Source organism: Dermacentor variabilis, chromosome 6, assembly GCF_050947875.1.
Source record: "Dermacentor variabilis isolate Ectoservices chromosome 6, ASM5094787v1, whole genome shotgun sequence".
Lineage (NCBI taxonomy): Eukaryota > Metazoa > Arthropoda > Arachnida > Ixodida > Ixodidae > Dermacentor > Dermacentor variabilis.
The window spans coordinates 122,590,621-122,611,863 of record NC_134573.1 but is presented as its reverse complement, the minus strand read 5'-3'; the positions used below and the strand labels follow the sequence as shown (position 1 = coordinate 122,611,863).

At 49.9% G+C, this 21,243-nt stretch overlaps 1 protein-coding gene across 6 annotated transcripts in view; it reads right to left on the bottom strand.

Annotated features, from left to right (window-relative positions):
- Window positions 1-21,243, bottom strand: part of LOC142585153 (beta-1,4-N-acetylgalactosaminyltransferase bre-4-like) — a 187,268-nt gene that overhangs the window by 35,272 nt on the left and 130,753 nt on the right. For 4 of the 6 annotated variants that reach the window (XM_075695686.1, XM_075695687.1, XM_075695682.1 and 1 more), the window contains one exon: window positions 2,189-2,522. In XM_075695686.1, coding sequence (XP_075551801.1) covers window positions 2,189-2,377 — 189 coding nt within the window. In that variant the 5' untranslated portion in view covers window positions 2,378-2,522. Of the gene's footprint in view, window positions 1-2,188; window positions 2,523-4,314; window positions 4,471-13,767; window positions 13,789-21,243 lie in introns of those variants that run through there. The other 2 variants (XM_075695685.1, XM_075695683.1) reach the window with 2 other exon arrangements.

The following is a 21,243-nucleotide window of genomic DNA, read 5'->3' as shown; positions in this document are numbered from 1 at the left end:
GATATTTCATCAGTAGTATGTATTTACACAATAAAAATAAAACGCAATAGAACATTCTAGGCCAAGTTTACCTTTTTCAGTTGAAGTGTTAAGCATGAAAGTTATTTACGAAAATTACCACCCTTGTTTCCATACACTCATACACAATATACATATGGCTTGCTACTGATGCACGATTATACATATTTACATTAACAGAACAAGGGAAATCTACATTTCCTAATACATCAAATTATATTACACCTTTAGGGTCTACTGCACCTTTGAAAATAGTGCCATCTGTATACATATGTTACTTTGGGTGTACCAGCGAAAACAGGGGCAAGGCGGGAGATGGAAATTCAAGAGAATTAGCAAAACGAGAACAAGGTGAAAGCAGGAGCCAACGTTTTGACAAGTGGACTTGTCCTTGAACTTGACCTTGAAGAAGACAAGTATACCTGTTGAAACATTGGCTCCTGCTTTCACCTTGTTCTCGTTTTGCCAATCGTTTTGGGTGTACCAGTAAGTCCCAAACATTTAATAACACCCTACTTGCAATGTAACTGGGCATCTAGCACAATAGATATTATAGGTATCTGTAACATGCTGCTGCTTGTTATTTTTTACGTTAACCATGCATGCACACCCCCAAGTATAGCACTGCTTCTCACAGTCCAAGTTTTGTATGAAAATCAATAGCACCTCCTTATAGCACATGGCCATTTTCTTGAAGCTATGATGTCACAGATTTGCCAGGCTTGCATTAAACGTGCTCTGCAGTTTATGCAAAGAGTTACCTCAGAAATCCTGCACTATGAACGTCAGTCTAATCAGATAATGTCATATTCAGAGCCCACATGCCTACCTTCAAAAATGATGAATGTCTGTAGAAAGGATGTTTACTTCACTTCCACTTTATTACCTTAAAGGTCCCCAGGATTGGGGGCCTTTAAGGTAATAATTGTAGGTAATATTTAAGGTAATAATTGCAGGTAACATTGTGTAGCATAATGTCTACACAATGTTTATGGACAACCCAAGTACTTGCGACTTCACACTTTGATAATGTCTACAGAAGAGAGGTAGCAAAGAAAGGAAAGGCAGGGAGGTCAACCAGATGAATATCTACAGAAAATTTAGAAAGCACTTGTATGGAAGTGAACAGACCACAATTACAACAAAGAAGATCAATTGGCCTTTTCTGTAGGCAATTTGCATACTTTATGTGGCCAAGAGGGGAACAAGGTCAACCAGTCTACTTAAAAAATCCACGGACAACCTATAGAATGTCTTTGTATAATATAAGTGTTACGGATGAAGAGCTGAATGGGAGTAACCTCTGAAATGACCAACTTAAGCCAAGTCCAGCCTTAATATAATGCACATGAATTTCTTATCTTTTCTCTTATTTGATATATAAGAACTTATCAAAGTATATCCAAAATATTGTTGTCAATTTTATATTTTAACGAGTGTTCTACGTCTAAACGCAACTAAAAATGCAAGATGCGAGACATTAACGGTTAAAGCAAAGTGAAATTTTGTTTGCTGGTAGCTTTATTACTTTCCATATAGCAAAACTGGCAACATATGTATTCTGGTAGCAAGAATGTCAACCAGATAGAACAACTTGAGACAGCAGATTGTGGCCATGTGTGCATTTTGGCTAGCAGCTAAGTTTGGCTATATGAGGAGGGGAAGAGAAGGAATTACAGGGACACAAGGTACAGCGATACAGGACACAATGTCAACAGGCTCAGTGGCATAGCCAGAAATGTTTTTAAAGGGTGCAGGGGGGGGGGGGATACGCACTTGAATGGGGTAGGGGAGCGTGTGAGGGGGGCTGGATGGGCCACACGTTAATACAGAAATATTGGGGAGAGGAAACGTGCCCGGTGTGCCTTAACGACAGTGCAAAGTGCGCTTTTAAATTAGCATTGTTCATGTGTCGGGTATGGGCACGACGAACCGCCAAGGAGCTTCGAATTGGCAGGATACCCTTTCTGCCCCATCTGAGGATTGCATTCCTCTTGTACCTCTTTTGCAGAGAGCCAACCGCAATTTTTCCCCCGATATCAGCTTCCACGCTTATAACGAATATCGGATATAACAAATTTATTGTAGGGTGCCACTTCGTTATAAGGAGGTTCGACTGATATGCGTGTCGGAACAACGTCCATGGAGAAGCGGTCCCGCGGCGCAGTACCTTAAACGGCTTCTGGTTGGTAGAGAGCATGTTGAAGCTGTACTCGAGCAGCAGGAAGGCAGCCACGGTGGCCGCGACCAGCTTGTAGAAGTGCCCGCGGCAGAGAGACGCCGCCGAGGCGCGCACGCCACGCTGCCAGCTGACGCCGTCAGCCGCGGAGGAGGCCGCCGACGAGCCGGGCGACGCCATTGCGGACCTGCTGGTGAGACCAGGGACGATGCGTCGAGCCTAGCTGCTGCTGCACTGGCGCCGCTAGTGCCGCTCATCACTCGGCGCGCGAGTCATCAGCACGGGCCCGCGACCTTCGATCTCGTCGCCTGCGCCGCCTCGGCACCTGCACAAAGGACAGGGTTCGAGGAAATTACTTCCACAGATCGTGGGCCGGCGCGTGAACTGCAATCAGACACGCTGTTGTCCAGACGAAAACAATTAAAACGGCACTTGAGCACAGTCGTCACTAAGGTCGGCGGCACCCGGGGCAGTGGCCCGACGCTTTGCAATAGACACTCTCCTACAAATTTATATTCTTTTTTGATGCGTTAGCGTCAAATGGCCTATTGAGTGAAAAAGCCGCCGGCGTCTGTAGCAGCGAAACGGCGCCACTCGCGACGCTGGCTCGGGCCTCCACATAGCAGAGGGGGCGAAACGGAACGCCTGCTGCACCCATAGCGCGCCAGGTGTTGCGTGAAGGGAGAGAGCATCGCTGCGACGACACGTAACCAGCGCGCCTCGACGGAGCATGTATGGATGGATGGATGGATGCTATGAGCGTCCCCTTTGGAACGGGGCGGTGGATTGCGCCACCAAGCTCTTGTTATTATAGTGCTTAACGTCCTACCTATGTTAAAAAAGAAAAAGAAAAAAAAACACAATATGAACTCCCACAACCAATTTTTCTGATCCCCTATTGCGAACTTTGCTTTTGCACGTCTCCGTTTTCTTTTTTTTCTTTTTTTTTTTGGCGTTTCCCAACCTTTCTTCCACCAATCTTTCAATCGCCTCTTACTAATATCTATTGCTGACATGTTTACTTTCCCCCTGCTCTCGATGAACCCAACGACTTCAAGGAGGCCAGGGGTGCTTAAATCGACCGTTGGGAAGATATTAGCATTTTAACAGAACATGATCCCTCCTTTCGCTAGCTTCCGCGCAGCAAGTACTGTACATGCTTGCTGCACATGCAAGCACAGCAGATACGGCGACGCGTCGATGCCCCATTGGTGGCCGCTGCTGCTTACTCGGTCTCGAGTCGCGCAGGACGTTGGCGGCATGCGGCGTCCTCGATTTCTCACACGGCGTAAGAATATTATAATATTCTTACACCGTAATTTCTCAGCAATATCGCCCAAAAAATACCGGTCTACAGCCAACATGCTAACGTATAAACTGTACAAAAAAATACCCCGCAGCTAGACTCGAAAACATTGCTCGCAGCGCGAAATTCGAAGGACCGCTCAGCAACGTTAAATTGGACATTAATGCATTCGCATTCACAACTCATAAGTGCACAGGTGTCCTTGGACGTTCTTTTTTCCCGCTTTCTGTAGTGAGTGCCTGTGCCACTGCTCCACTCAGCAAAAGGCGCCCGGTGCCTTTTCGTTTCTTTTGGCGAATAATCTGCCATAATATGTACCCCCCTGAGCGCTGCACCCGAAAAAGACCGCGCTATAATATGCGATGAAAGAGCTGAAATTGTCTCAGCACAACAGGAAAGTATATAGGCACTGAAAATACTGACGAGTGCAAAACGAAGACGAAGGCAAGGTCAGAAATATGTGTTCAAGACCCTGCCTTCGTCTTCATTTCGTGCTCATCAGTCTTTTCAGTGGATACGAAACAACTAGTCCAGCTAGAAGCGAGTTATACAGTTATATAGAAGCTTACATTACATGTCGATAGATTGGTGAGCCTGCGAATGCACGACGAAAACTATAATTATGGGGTTTTACATGCCGCAACCTTAGAATGTACTGTGCTTATCGCTATGAGGCGCAGTTTCAGACTGCCTTCGTAGCACTGCGCCATGCCATTTAATAATTGTTTTATAGTATACCACAGTTAGAGCTAACGGAGCTAAGGATGTTACAATTAAATAAGGCTACAATGATATCTCCGCTGGCACGTACCGTAAGCGCCGAACAATCATCCAGTCACCACTGTACCGGCCACTCAACTACTTTTGCTTCAGACCACGGTGGACGTTCCAGACTCTTAGGGAAAGTCTAGGAGCACATCCGACACCAAGTGCGTCTGTGCGACCTTACATGCTTTCCGCCAGAGTGCTCACAAAGCAGTACGTCAGGCAGCGATTTAAAAGACCGTTCACGCTGACATCTTAACCTGACGTGGCCACGCCTTCAAAGGGTAATTATCGCCCAAATAACACCACAACTGCAGTGACACGCCGACACTAAAAGGCCAACGACCCATGACGAGCAGGTGACACGCAGGGAATAAATGGAACAGAAATTTCGCGGTGGCAGCTCCTGTACAAAGGTCGCAAAGGAGGTCACCCGCTGCGGGTCATAGAAGCCACACTGACCGTGCACTGCACGTCGTTGGCGGGCATGACTGAGGAAGCAAAGACCGAGCCACAGTCGCGCCGCGATTGCAACACGACAGAGTCACCACGTCGATCGAGCAACGTGTACGATCGAGCAACCCGACGGGCGGCTGCGAAAGAGTCAACCGGAACAACGGCTTCCGCAAGATAAGCCTAGCGACGGCGCGTCGCGCCGCCGGGTTGTTCCTTCGCGAACGCCGACGGCTTCTCGATCCACACAAGCCGGCGGGCAGGATGCGCGGCGGCTCCCGAATTGGCCTTATCGACGGCCCTCGTCGACCGGCTGCTCGTCGCCAAGAATGCGTCCAACTGGACGCGCCGGCGGCGGCAATGGGCATACACTTGCCAACAGCTGCGGCACGGATATGAATTCCGGTTCAATGGATGCCACGTCGCAACGCGCGCTGTGTCGCGTTACTTTGCTCTCCCGATTAGCATGTGCTTTCTCATATACGCCGCTGTTACAATTGCCCTGCAGGTTTTGCATCTGGGACACGTTACGATGCTGACGTATACGTCGTAATGCGTAGGAAATTAAGAAAGAATGGGGGGGGGGGGGGTGAATAAAACACGTAGCCACGTTACTGAGCGGGAAACATAAGTCAGAACGACGGTTCTTGGCTTACTGCGATCGCTTGGTTTGTGAGGTTGTGAGGGAAGAAACGTAGGGTGTAGGACATAAAGAATAAAGGGGTTGATTGCATCACGTGGATCGACCGGAGGTTACCTTAATAAAAGCGGCTAATTGCACGAACGTGGGGGAAGACTTGTTGATCGTCATAACACCTTGAGTAGTACCAGGTTTCTTGCCTTCCACTGAAATATGTGCAGGGATCACGATGGCAAGGAACGTCGAGGTGCCAGTTCAGGGGTCATGCTGTCCTCCGATTCTATTCACCTTCCATTGTTTTCGCTAGTAGACAATTTCAGCACAACGCCAGCGCTTCAACGTTAAGGCTACGACCAGCTTTGCTTAGCATGCTAGCTAAAGAAGCACTGCACATAGCTCGGCGTTCACAAGTGCAAAGTTAGCAGGTGACCGAAATGTAAAGCACTATTGTTACGCACGACGAATAGCACCGTTATCAACGGTATCAATGTATAGGCCAGAAAGCGAGACAGGTGAGAATGAATAGATATCCATAGAGGACAATGATCTTGCAATATACGCCCACAAAGTGCTCGATTTCCAGGCGCTCGGACATGGACGTTCTTGGAAGTACACCGCCCACCACATCCGAGCGCTTTTACAAGCACAGTGTCCAGTTGGTTGGGCAGAGCCCCCCTATATCAGATGCAACGTAGTTTGCTCATGCTTGCACAATTGATCGGACCCGATATAGCGGTCACGAAATTCCGATGTGCCAATTCCACACCGATATGCCGACTCGTCTCGCTTTTCTAACATTGTTCCATATTCACATATATCGTCCCTGCAGAGCGCAGATGGGAGCTGTTCACGCGCACCTCTGCCGTTGACACCTATTAATCTATACTGCACTTTCTATATTGTGCCGCCGCCGGAGCCTCAACTAAAATCGCAGAGGCAGGTTGCTGCATTTCGCAGTTTTCAACCACGCCCTATCAATCGAAACGTGCAAGTTTTCTATCGAGCGGCGGCGATTCCATCATGCACGCGGTACGCGGTGCGTGCTAAGATGGCAGCGTAAAGCGGCTGCACGGATATCTGCAGAAAAAAGCGTGCAGAATAGTATACAATATAATTTGGAGGTCAAGGAGTGGTTCAGTTTGTGACCGCTCTTACTATATATAACGGCACATTCGACATGTCGTTCTGAGCGCTGTGGCAGCGCAACAAAACTAATTAAAGGCAGCTAATTAAAGCTGCATTACTAAGAAAAAATATCGTTCAGAAAATCGAGTAACTTTAACCTCATCTTTATTACTATACTACTATACTTGATCACCTCATCTTTATTACTATATTTAAACGCAGGTTCTTTATATCTCTCAGTTCTTCGTAACGTAACATTCTTATTAACCGGTGCACTAATTTCCCGACTAATGAACGCTTCACGAGTACAACAGTAGGCACCCACAGTTTGGCGCGTGCGTGCGCACAACCAGACAAACGCTGAATAAGCAACGGCACTGACAAAGCACCAGGTGCTCAAGCTGGGAGACAGCGCCTGGTGAATAGCTCTACATTCGTCATCGATGCTGCGCTGAACGGACATCCTTTACATTATAGACACGCAAGCCCTTGTACCGTGTGACGAACAAGCGCCTCTGCCGCGAAAGGAACACGAGCGCCGCCTAGCGAGAGGAGAGGGACAATCGCCAGCCGCCGGCACGCGTCCAAGCACTCATCGAGCGCAGCGCGAGCGAACGAGCAAAGGCGAGCAAGAGTCAAGGCTCAAAATCCACGACACTCGCTCGCCGCGAAAGCAGCGACCGCGGGCGTCCTTTGCGCGGCCTTGCTTGCAGCGGCGGAGGAGGATTTATTAATCCACCAGCGAAGAAGAAGAGCCGCTGGCAGAGCAGCCGCTCGCGACACTTGGGCCCTCCGTCAACAATCTCGTCCCGTTCTCCTTCGCGCAATAGCAGCGGCCACTCGCGTCAGGCCTCTTTCTGCAGTTCACCGTTGCTTTGGTCAATGGGCGCCGCTACGGACCATCTGACTAACGATACTAGTATTGGATTCGAACTAACATTTCCTCGTTGTCGCGCTTTGTGGCAGCCAGATGAATCAGTCACCCGCAGTATATCGGAGGAGGCAATGAGAAGCAGCACGGATGAATAGCAGTTTGCATATTTCGTAAGAGTTAAACATAGGCTACCGCCAGGGCCTTCACCACGGGAAGAGTCAAGGGGTTGTACGGGTGCTCATCGAACAGCTGGGTTTAGCAAGAAGGCACAGCTGACTAGTGCCACCTAGTACGTGATTAAACCAGAAAATTCTGATCGAGCGGCGTGAAAGCAAGATGAACCTTATCTACAAAGGCAAAGGTCATAAGGACAAGTTCATACGTATTGGTTACATCAACGTCAGTTATAACGCAAGTAATAAAATTAGAGTTGTCGAAGCGGGTGGGAAAAAACTCAGTGCCCTTCAACTGTGAAGAAGGATGACCAGCGAAGCTGTGTATGTGGGCCCCTCAATGGCGAACAGCACCTCCGCAGCGGGTCAGCCCGGGATTGTACAATCTTCGGGATTGGCCCACGTATGGGGTGTGCTTACGCCTGGATCGCCTCCACCGCGGGTCGGCCCGGCATTGCATTATCTTCGGGATTGTGTGTCTACACACGGACACGATCTCGGAGGAAATATAGCCCCTACCAGCTTCGCTGTAAAAATATCTTCGTTGAACTACAGAATGGATACACAACAGGTACACGCTTAGGGGATATTTTTGTACTAACTCAGTGCATAGAGATTACAGAGGCTTCAATAGATCAGAATAGCTAAGCATCGGGCACGTGCCACACTTACGTCGAAGGTTCCGCTGCTATACTCCAATTTGAACTGCCTTCGCCAAAAGTCGCAAGATGACGTAATATCCACGTGACCTTCCTCTATGTCGCTCTGAATCAGCCAGTACCGACGCCAGATGAGAGGTACCGCAGTCCACAACAGGTGGCGCCACTACAATTTTCCATTTTCATCATTTTCCCGCTTACAAAAGCTCTGTTCTCGCTTCGACCGAATGACGAATTCATCATTAGAGAAGCCAAAACTTTCAATCAAGCTCAACCTAATACTTTCCTTTAATGTCTCCTCATGCGTTGTATTACTTTTATTAGGCGTCAATTTAAATCGTGAGTGGCAAGGGAAAATTTCGGCGGTCGGGATCGAAGTGCGGTATAACGGAGCAGCGCGTAACAGATGTCGCGACGAAGACACGTCGAAAATATATCTCACGCGTGAAGTCAACACTTTGCTACACGCACCGAATATGCTACGCAAAGCAGCTCATAAAGCAGTTCTCGAGCACATTCTCTGGATACGGTTGACTGCAAGCGTTGGGGAATCGGCCGAACAACAATGCGCGAAAATAAACGTAGACATTTCCATCAAGGGCCCCCATTCCGGTCCGCGCCCTTCGCGCCACGATCTCGCAAACGAACCGAATTCAGGTGGGACGCGCGACGAGAGAGTCGCAACACGTCGCGGCGCTGAGTTCGTTAACGCGAGAGCACGACTCTGGCCAATCGGGACACACGCGCACAGACCGCGACGCTCAACGAGAGTCCGCAGTCGAAGTGGGCCGCGCGTGCGAAGAAGTGCAGCTACGAGCACGGTCGTGCTCTCGCCGCGCCAGCTGCACGCATACTGCCGTATCGTATCTGGTTACGCGACTAACGCCACGACAAGTTGCTCGACGCGTACGGCGCATGTCGAGTTTCGTACGGAACGCGTAATGAGCCTTTCTTGCACGGTTATTTTTATTGGCGGAGCCAATATAAGGAACCCTTCACTGGAGGATTGTGGCGACTGTTTACACGCAACACAAAGTGGCCAGACTGGCGTACATATATACGCACTTTACAGGAGGCTGTTTCAGCACCAGGTACACAGCCAAAAAGAAGCCGTAAACAGTTCAAATGCAGAGTAATGTAACAGGAAACTATTTACGCACATCAACAGCACGAAACATTACTATGCTTTGTAATGAAGAAACAAAAATTTACACGGGTAGCCCTCGCACTGCACTGACTCAGGGGTTGTCCTGGAGTCGTGCGTAAGCTACAAGGGCGAGTGACGGCTTCGCGCCACTGTGTTCAGGGGGCGTTAGGTATTATCCGCCGCCATTTGACTATGGGAAATGTAATTGCGCGAAAGTTTATGCGATCCAATGGACTGTTGCGGCTCTGGGTAGCGTTTAGGCCAGGAATCTTTCAGGCACAGGGATGAGTGCGTCCGCGAATAGGAGCGAAGGAAAAAGGATTATCTTACATTATTTACACTGGCTCCGGATACGGAAGCCCACTCCGTGTAGGGGCATGCTACATGACTGGGCTCACATCAGGACACGTCAGCGCACACCCACTGCACCAAAGCTCATCGCCTTTAAAACAGTCGTCTTCCCTAGATGACTAGACAATCTGATGACTATCTCGGCCAATCAATCGTCGAACCGCTCTTAATATCCCTCCCATGTCGCGCCGTTCCCAATGACTCCATCTCCTATGTTGCACCATGGCCCCCCGCATACGGGGCAACACGTCACAATCTGGGAAACTCAAGTCGACGCAGTTCCCACGCTAGTCCTCTACGTTGACCCCTTTCATCAATTAGTGGGCTTTCAGTGACGGTAAGCTTTCAGTGACCCCCCACAGTTATAATCCGGCGCATGGTCGTTGTCCCCTGAGGGAAGCTTCATGGTTGACCCGTGAACGGTCGGCGTCAGGGCTGCGTCGACGTCTGGATAGACTCATGTAAGGGTGCTGATCTGGGCCACTTGTAGAAAACACCTGAAGACTCATTCAAGCCAACATGACGCCGATTTCGGTCTGCCGACTGTCGGTGACAGCGTTTTATCCTTCGTGTCGGCCACACCGTACCGACGCCGAGCTCTCCGCCGACCGTCGGCAGATTGTCGGCGTTGGTGTGACAGAGGCGCCGACACGACGGAAAAAACGCTGTCACCGACAGTCGGCAGATCGAAATCTGTGTCGTGTTGGCCTAGTGTACACGTAACAGGACCTTTATAAACTACAGTCTGAAGTTCCCTGCGTGCATCGAAGACAGGCTTTCGCCGGTCATGCGCCCACATTTCCAGTGAGAAGGCTGCGTATGCAGAATGTTCGCAGCGGGGTTTGCGTGCACGGCTTTTATTACGGCGCACGCCCCCCCCCCCCTCCCATGCACGGCTCCGGTACTATACGTCTACTCCCCGCCACGCTTGAGTGCCATACAGGGAAACGTTCGTACGCTGTGCACAACATCCCCGCACCCGCCCCCCTCTTTATTGCTACACTAGCTGCTGAACATTTCGGCAGCAAGAGAGGGATATCGCTTTCCATAATACGCGATACTTAGATGTGATGTGTTAGGCCCTCTGCGCATACGCCGGCCCTTTGCGGAAGAGCGGTAGGCATGCAAGAAATGAAGTTTTAGCATACCGCCATCGCGTACCGTGCAAGAGCGTACGTAGGATCAAGTGAAGAAGTGAATTAGAAATTCAGAGGCGCTCTGCATCGCCAACGCACCACGAACGTTAATACTGTGGTGCGATGTCTTAGGTGAGTCAAAACACTTTGCCGGCTCGGTGTCGTCTGTCTAGGCTGAGCAGTGCCAAACAGTGGAAAATCACTAACATTGATACACAATGCATACAGCGTGAGGGTGGATTAACGCTGGCTAAATTTAATATGTATTTATTGCTGTTATAACTGGGAGCAAGCAGCAAGGGCAAATTCGAATCGATGCGGCCGGTCTGGGAGTTGCCACGTCACGTACTCACGATGACCTGCGGAGTAAGCGGCATAATACGCGCACGCGCAGTGAGCTTCACGCATCCCGGTGAGGTACGTTAGAACTTCGCGCGTAACACGGTGCCAGGCATGTTTTCCAGCACTCACTGCTATACGATTAGGTGCCATACGGGGGGAACATATTTGCGGGCGCACGAGCAAGTCGCGTACACTGCATTTTTAAGGCGAAACTTTCTTTGCCTCTTCTCCCAACTTTCAACTTTCAGGGCGTTGCTGCGATGGTCTTGCCGCGGTGTTCACTGCAGCACCACCAGATGGCGCTCGCCTCCGCGCATCCTACCCAGCGCCGCCACGGGCCGGGATGCGTAGTCTGCGCGTATGGCACGTGCTGTGCTTGCTTTCCTATACGACAGAAATGCAGGTGCTGGGCTGTGTAGGGTGCGCGCTGGGCTGTGATAGCGTAAACATTGCAATCGTCCACAGCCTAAAGAGAGCGCTTGAAGCTGGCAACCTCAACAGCGTGCCAGCCACGAATGTAGAAGGGGCACGTAAACACCCACCAGCAAAATGGCTCCAAAGCGTGAACTCAGCGTGGAGGACATCCAGGCTCGAAAGAAGCGTTGCGCGGAACAGGAGTGTCTCCGCTACGCAGCGAAATGTGGTGCACACCGCGAATGTACACAATGTGTACGTACAATTTTATAATAACTGAATTACGTACAGTCCCATAATTCCATTACAGTTCAACACCTACGCCACGATGCGATGTGCAATGTTAGGCAATGATAATGCTCAACTCTCAGAGGTCTTGAACAATGACTACGCAGACAAACAGTAGTGGTGCACGCAATGCAACGTTTAGCATCAACTCACCACTCTCGTATTGGACCAAACGCTGAAGAAATTACACATTTTCCGCGACCATCACCGCTAATTATCGTCAATGAAAAGAAAGAGGATGCACAACTTCGCTTACATAGATTCCCACAGTGCGTGGAATTCGCACATTTTGATCAGCTGTTTCTACTGGCGCGCGAACTCTGGAATATTTCCGCAGCAATTTCTTTTCGATGCCGAGGGCCAGGAGACCAACAGGGGAATCTGCCCACCAGAAACTAAGTACTCTGTGTGCCATACACAGCAAAACACTATCCCTGTACCAGCAGCGTGTGCCAGAGGCTATATGAGTGACAAAACTTGCTTAGCGAAAGCCGTTTGTACGCGCATGCGCCAGCGAGACCATCGCACGAACGCGCGCGGACACACGGAAGGATCGAGCGCCTCGGTCGACCGGCGACAAACAACGCGCGCCGAAGCCGACTCGAGCGGCGGCGCTTTGGCCAAATCTGGGCCACTCGTCGTGGTGTGTGTACAGCCGCCGCGTCCGTGACGCCACCCCCAACAGCTCTCCCCCCTCCACTCCCGGCGGAGATGCCGAGCATCGCACAATGCGCATGCATGCCGCCCGAGATCCCTTTCCGCGGCAAGCCGGACGGCCGCCGCGCGATTCTTCACCGCGTTCCATGAATGGGCTCGGAAACGCGACGCCCCCGAGCAAGAGACCCGACGCGCAGTCAGCCAAGTCACCTGCAGCTCGAACGTGCACGCACAGAGAATGCGGTACGGCAAAATAAAAAGCGAGGACAAAAACAAAAGGCAGAAACCAGGTCGCGTCGTCGCCCGTCGTCACGGCCGAAAAGATCACGGCTCGGCGACAGTGGCACGCACGCGCGTTGCCCAACCTATTGACGTTTATGTGCGGGTCCGGGGAGACAGAAGATGGCGCGAAGAATGCCGACGCGGTGCCTTCTCGTCGCCGTGTGCGAAATGCTAGAGCCGGCTAAATGACAGAGCGCGAAACCACCGTCGGTACGCGTGCATGCATGCCGGGTATTGCAGCGCGTTGTTCTTGAGAAAGCCCTTCCTATACTTACGAGGTAAAAGTATTTGGCACACCAAATCCTATTCATGCGTATCTCCTAATTTACGTTTAAGTGTTGAATCACGTCTTCAACGCAGACCTATTTCCATTTGACGAGCCATCGCAACACAATCACAGTTAACCAAATGGTCAATCGCCGACTGTGGCAGGACAAATTATGCCCGCCGGCGCGAATAGCGCGTCGTCGAAATGCAAAGTGTTCCTCTCTATGCGTGTGTATACCTACACATTAAGCATTCTATTCGTGAGCGAATTCGTTCACGGGTATACGAAGCTTCGTCCGGCAGGCGGTAAACCCCTTATTCAGAAATGCACCTTTTACCTGAAGCGTACGCTTGGCTCGTTAAAAATAACCATTGACGTGAACGCAACGAAGGAATGAGCGCATTGGGCCCGTTCACGCCAGACGTCATTGATAGATCAAGCCAGGTAAGTTGCCGCAGAGTAAGTTGTTGAGCGATAAAGTAAGTTGAAGGTTTCGCGCAGATGTAAATCCTTGGTCACTCGACAACTTGCTATGCGGCCACATACAACTCAGTTGCACGAAGCTGTTGCGTGAAGCCCGCACGAAGCATTTCATACACCAGCTCGTGGCAATGCAGCCACGGGTAAAATACAAGCTTCGTGCGGGCTGCTTCGCCAGGGGAGAGCTGTAGTACGTCGGCGATAACTCACCACTCGCAGCGTTCAGAAGACGCCGTTGATCATTTCGTCGCCTCTTCTATATATGCCGCTCGAGAGCACAAAATAAGCTGCGGCCTCGCACTGCTGGAAATATACACTCCATTTCGCTTCAGAGAGGATGACAGCTGCCGACTGCGCACCGTAGCTGGGTGTTTTCACTCGATGAAGGCAACATGTCGCCGCCGAGTGTGGTATCGCGCACAAGGACACCGATGCGCGCGGTGTTACACTACAGCTGTGCGCCCAGGGGCACGTCGAGCCCAACCAGGAATGCAAGAACGCGCGCGATGCTGCGACGCTGCGTACGCGTGGTCGCCGCTTTGACAGTGTATCCGCACAGTGGGTGGTGACTGTAGCGAAAGCGAATATGACAGTGCGCACTGACGAGCTGACATTTGCCGAGGACTGTGGTTTATCGCTTCGTGCGGGTACGAGCGAAATACACACCCCGAAGGAATTAGGAAAAAAAATATACATAAGGAAACGGGCCGGAATCACATCTTTATCTGAAGTAGATATATATTTTTTTTCTTTCTTCCGCGACGTATGCGCACATGCACTGTATCGAACTTCGTGGTAGGGAACGTGCACAGGCGTACACGGCTGATATATAGCGCGGTTCTGCAACCACGATGACCTGCTGCGACCAAAACTGTGGCAAAAGTATAGGGGAGAGAGCAGCGTTGTTCTGCCGGCTGCTCGAACCCATGCACTGCGGGAAAGGTTCAGCGCTGGCCGTCAAGACTGACGCGCGTGTAAGGTACAGTCTAGCGCGATTTGAAGGCTATCGCGCGAGCGGCGACCGGCCTAGCGTCCCATGCGCATAGCGGCCCGTTTCTAAGCAGTCAAAATGAAGGTTTCGCATCCTCCTCTCCCTGGTTGGCTGTTCCGTGCTACAACCCATCTTCTCTGCATCAGCAGCAATGACGTTATATGCACCAGATGCAGTCCAATTCCCGATAACACAGAAGAACGCGTTGCGCGCAGTACCATCACCGCCTGTATACCTGACGGAAAAAAAAAAAATCAGTGCCCTTTCACTCTGAGGAAGGATAACCAACGAAGCTCTGTATGTGGGCCCCTTAATGGCGAACTGCACCTCCGCCGCGGGTCGTCCCGGTACTGAACGAGCTTCGGGATCGGCCCACGCATGGGGAGGGGAGTGCTTAACGCCTGCTTCACGTCCGCCGCGGGCGGCCCGGCATCGCACTATCTTCGGGATCGGCCCAGGTATGAAAAATTGTTGGCCTATGTCTACGGAGACGAGATATGCCAGGACCTAGCCATAAACAGCATCACTGTAAAGAAACCTGCCGCGGTTGCTTAGTGGCCATGGCGTTGGGCTGCTAAGCACGAAGTCGCGGGCTCAAATCCCAGCTACGGCGACCGCGTTTCTATGGGGGAGAAATGCGAAAACCCCCGTGCACTTAGATTTAGGTGCACGTTAACGAACCCCAGGTGGTCCAAATTTCCAGAGTCTCAGACTACGGCGTGCCTCATAATCAGATCGTGGTTTTGGCACATAAAACCCCATAATTCATTTTTTTTTTTTGGTGTAAAATATGAGAGAACGCCTTTGAGTGAGCGCAGCTGAACGAACAGCAAAAGGAGTGAGGTACGCTTGCCTGATACCTTCCTCTTTTCGAAAGAGGATTCTGGGCCGCGGCGCTGTTCTTGGTCGACGCTCGCGCGATAACCTCAATATCGCGACAGACTGCACTGCATCATTCAAGTGAGGTCACGTGCTATATGGGACTGCAAATTGGATCGCGAAGTGGCATTTTTGGAAGCTGGATAAGGCACTACGTGAATTTTGGCTCCGAAGTTGTGCTATCAGGTTAAAGTATTTAGCGTCTTTCCTAGTTGCAGACAGTGTGTGCGCAGGCGCAGGTTGCAGGCTCGAGTGATGTGAGCAAAAACATAGCAAAATAAGAGGACTTGAGAGAGGAATAGAGATGTATGTCGCTTTCTCACGTCCTCTTATTCTGCGCTGTTTCCGCTGAAGTCGTAAACCAACCAGCCCAAATGCGTCACCAATGATGTGGTGGGATGTACAAGCTGCTGTTTCCAAGTGATAAACACAGTTGGTAGTCATCGCATGTCGTACAGATGCGATCTTCCTTGTCCCTGCGCCTTTATCGGCACTGTTGAAGATGGAGGTCACATACGCCATACTGCTGTTCTCACAGCTTCCACTGGTCTATACACTGGAGATAAGCGAATAGAGATAACGCACAACTTTTCACCGTGCCTGCTGTAGAATATGGCCGCCTCGATAACGTCGGTGCACACCACTTAAAGGCAGTGCCGTGCACGTATCAGTATCGGCTCGCGCGTTGTGGTGCAGCCCCAGAAGAAAAACCAAGCGTTCCCCCTTCACACCCTTAAATCCTAACCGTGGACGTACGACGTGAGCAAGAAGGTGGCATCGGCTGCCAGCTAATTGAGCTGGAGCACGGTATGCTGCATGAATGCACGACGAGTCGCAGCGGCGACTACTTTCGGCTACAAAGAAACAGGGGGCTTGAGACAAAGTGGCAGTCAGTGTGGTTATTTGAGATGCTCGGTGTATACTTTGGGCGAATAACAAGGCGCTTTTGAAAGGCAGAGGAGGAGACGACAGACACGCGCTCTCGCGTCAGGCGTCTCCTTTTGTCCAGTTTAAAAGCGCCGTATTCTTCGCTCAATGTGACCGTTTTTGTTCGCATAGGTTCAGAGCACCGGCCTACCATTTACCTTTTTAATCGGAAATTTCAAACACGCTATGCAAGCGTGGAATCGATGCCCGGTCACTGCTCAGAACAAGACCGCGTAATAGCAACTCTGACAACGGCACCAATTTCGACGTATTCGGCGCCAAAATCAGCACCGAAATGTACTGTAGTCGAGAACAAGGGGTGTGACAGGCTGGCGCCAGCGTTACGGAACAGCGATTAATATAAAGTCTTAGCCAGTGACTTGCAGTTCGACAATTCCCGTGGTCAAAACTTTGACACAAGGCCGCATTACAAGGGAGGCCTCAGACTATAGCCAAAGGGGAAGATGCAAATGTGCGGATCTCATTTTGCTCGTGCTCTACCTACAGGTGCCTTCGGAAGCAACTTCAGTGCATCGCACAGGTATGCATAAAGGTGCCAGGGCTACCAACGGCAAGTTCGTACAGCTGGCAAATCCAGGCCATTGTACACTTGTCATAGGAAAACAATGAGGACGCGATTTGCATATACATGTCCCCTTTAAATTAGGCCGCAGTGTGCGCCTACTGTTCTTTACTAGAAGTCTCTATTTACCTGTGAACCAAATTTATGTCGTTTGCAAAAGTGTTCTATGTAGCTTTGGCCCGCATTGTCGAAGTAAGGTATTTGATGTTTCCAGTAAGACAGTTGGTGCCGGTGAGGGAAGATTTAGGGTCAATTAACGTCGCGACGTAACATTACAAGATGCGAGGCGAGGACGTTGATTACAAGAAGTGAACTGTTCATTAAGAGGATCGACTTGCAAGCGATAGAAAGGACAACTTTTTTTTTTTTTTCATAAATATCCCAGGACTATAAGCGAAAGTTCTGACCGCGATCCAAATGATGACCCAACACGAATCTATATCTTCCAAGAGTCTGCCACGTACTTAAAAAAGTCCCCAGACATCACTACTTGTCCTCATCAGTGGTCGAATCACACTGCGACGCAATGCAGTGTAGACATAATGGGGCTCCGACACGGACCCGAATTGCACTGTTCCGAGGTCGTTATCACGAATTCTCGCAGTGCACGTGGCTACTGTGCAATAAGCACCTCGCAGGAGGGACTCCTCGAAGGAAAACAATCTTGCACTCGTTGAGACGTCTGAGCATTTGCGGAATGTTTTGTGCTGACGCGGCGTGAACTGCTGAAGACTTGGCTCCAAAGCAAGAACGCTGCCCTCGCGAGTCGAACCGCGAAAGTAGTGCCCGCGCTCGCCCGTTTCCGCGCTGACCTCGTTAAACCACGGCCCTTCCACATGGCTTTAATTTTCCGCCACTGTTCTTGGTGTTGAGCAGTCTTTCCTTCGACGGCCATTGCGCTTGCAACGGCCTGCCGAAATGGTGCTCAAACTACACCGAAGGCTTTGTGGAAAAAAAAAAAGAAAACGAGTATACAATGTCAAACAGTTCGCCGCCAGTTCGGGGACTGTCATCCGGAAACATTGACGCTGTATACAGTGTCATGATTCCTGCCCGTTGGGTATCGCTTGAGTGACGATACTGTCTGACAGGCTCCAATCACGCAATATGCTCACTAAGGTAAGTAATTGAAGCATGTTAATCAATGCTAACCAGTCAATCACTTTATTGGCGATTGTCGCACGAGTTATATAATGTCCGCCACAATAAATTTTGAATGGCCAACAACAATTGTTTCGCGTCAAAAAATTATTTGTTCTCAACCCTTGCAGTCATTCGTCGCTTTGAATTTGTGAGAAGTAAGTTCTTTGGTAGAAACGAATCAAACATTTGCGCTGCTAGCAGTCTCGAACACTGCACCGCTATCTCCCTTCGCTTGCAACTTTGTCCACAGGGTGTCATTGGCTGTCAAAACGCCGTCACGCTTCGTCTAATTATAATGCCCACGAGTGACACCGTGCACAAGGAAAAACTGAACGGGAGAGTTCTAACCAGACTGCGATAGTTAAAAGTGAAAGCACACTAATGCTCAGGAAAACGAGTCCGACTTCGAACTTGCACATGTTGTTATCAGAACAGGTTATAAAGAAGGTCGGCAACTAAAACCTGCATTTTTAAGGGGGGGGGGGGGGGGGGGAGTGCGAACGCGTTTAAGTATCCTGGCAGTGCACCACGTGTTCACGAGATTAAGCCTTACTTGATTTAAGCGGGAGAGTGGACAAAAAGAACTTATAAAACGGCAGGGTAATAAAGGGGAAGGAGTTGCAGACGAGCTGACTGAGACAATGCTGCGAAACTTCTCAGGAAAACTCTCCCAAACGTATGCAAAGTGTTATACAGGCCGGGTGTTTCAGCAAACACTATCAAAAATTATCAAAGGTTGCTTGTGGCAGATAGCACAATTCTAGTCCATGAGGTCGCCTACTCGAAGCGGCGGACGCTACTTGTAGAAAACAATTGAAATGCATAACTGAATAATTAACAAAATTTCACTAACTAAGTTTTAACTATCATTTTATGGCCCATATTGAAAGTTACAAATTCTAGCCGTGGAGTTCGCAAGGCGGATCTACTTGGAACGGATTATCAGGCTGGCACCAGTTTCGAGATATTCCCGAACCTTGAGGAGAAATGCATTGTCGTTCCAGTTACTTTTACGCTTGAACGCATAAAAAGACATTTGGTTAAGAAAGTAACTGGAACGCCAATGCATACCTCCGCAAACATCGGGAATTAAATGGCCCCTGAAACGGTTCGGACAAATTTTGTAGCCGCGTAGGGTGCAGCTTAAGTAGAACATTCGCACCACAATTTAAGTGAAGCGTTACGTATTAATGGAGCTACAAGCGATTAGAAGTTACCTTCCTCCCCAGCCACGCTTTTCCTCCTCAACTCGTTCGCCGAGCGAGCGGGGCTAAGCTCCGCCTTCACTGGTCCTGTGTCACGATGCGACGTCACATCGTCCACTTCCGGTTGTTTTGGAGCCCGCCCCCGCCTGCGCGAAACTTCTCCGCTAGCCGCTTGGCTGTCGACCCCTAGCGAGAGCTATCGAAGCAGCGTGCGTTGCGAGCATTCTGTCGTAGCGCCGAACGTGTCTGGTATTCCGTTAACCACAGGCAAGCTGGTCATTTCGGCAAATGACTGGAGGCATAAACTCAAGCTGATGAAGGAACTTTGGCGTAGACGTACGTGAGCGGCCTGATCGGTCTGCACGGTCCAGACACTTGTTGGCGCAGCGCTTAACCAGCCAAACAAAGCGCTAATATTGCTCTAACCAAGTGTAAAACATTTTAAACATTTATAAAAAACAACGTGTTGATGATTACACTCCTGCGAAATATACGCACCAGCAGCAAAGAAGAATACGCTTCGTTGCTGCTACTGTGTATGGTTGAGCTCTATGCCACCAGGTGGCTGCACCGTGCAGACCATTCCCATTTGCCCTTCTGCTCATCTCGGCTCATCCCGTTACGGCACAGTCAAGCGGCCAGACCCTGTCCCCTTGCGCTTATGTTTGTCCTAATACGGGACTCGCGAAACGCTATTGCGTTAGTAATCTTCCGGTGTAAAGTGACGGCCACAAACGCGCAAATCCTGGCGCCGATCGGATAGCGGCAGTCCGATGCGCAGCAGCCAGTTCGCTCGTACGCTGCCTTGCAGAGGGACACGATTCGCAGCTTGACATATTGCCAGTCGCTACGTTTGCAGTCCACAAGGCAACAAAGTCGAATCATAGTGCTCGCGAAAAGACAGACCAACTCTAACCGCGGAGCTCTCGTCAAAATGGAGTACGTTGTAACACAAGCAGACGACACTTGCTGTGTGCCGGAAGTGCTTAAGTGTACTGAAAAATTGTTCTTGTCCATTCTCTTTATGCTACTTTCTTTTTATAAAAACAAATTAACTAACATTCCAACTATTACGAAGATCATTTGTTTACCATAAAGTTGGAAAAATTATCGATCACGCGCCCTGGTCAGCTAATCGGATAGCTCGCCCCACTGACGTCATATGGGTGATTTCGGTCATATGGGTAGGGGCGGCTTAAAATTCCGCCGAGCAGTGCGCTGCGATCGGCAGCGATGTGCATTTTCAAAACCTTATAACAAATTACACGCTTTACGCAGAGCACTTAGATGTGTCAATTAATGTTCGAAAGGACCTACTCTAACGACTCAGTACGTTTGTAGAAAATCGTCAAAAGCGTTTCAGGGTCCCTTTAATATATCGAAACAGATGTCATCCTGAGAACTCGCTCTAAGTGGATCCGCCTAGCAAACTTCACTGGAAGTTGTAAATTGCAATATGGGCCATAAGGTAAACAGTTCAAAACTTAATTTGCTAATTATTCGATTATGCATTTCACTTTTTTTGCGCAAGTAATGTCCGCATCTTCGAGTAGACCAACTCACGAACTAGAATTGTGGTATCTGCCACAGACAATCGTCAAAAGATTTTGAAAGTGTTCGCTGAAGCACCCGGTATATTCAGAACCCGTCCGTGCTTTGAAAGAACAAAGCAGGTAGTGACCCAAGGAGCCGAAACGACGTAACCATGCGATGCTGACGCAACAATCACGTCTGAATGGCGTTAACTCTGTGGTCGCTACTTTTGTGTTACAATGACGTGGTACGCCAGTCTGCCTTGACGGCAATATGAGCAGCGCGTACAGCGTCACAATTACGAGACGACGAAGCCCCAGAACTGTTTCCCGCAACAGTACTTGTTGCTACGCATGATCCGCGCATCGTTCGCCAAAGCTGCTGCTAAATGCGTTATTTAACGCTCGCGGCTTCTATATACGCTC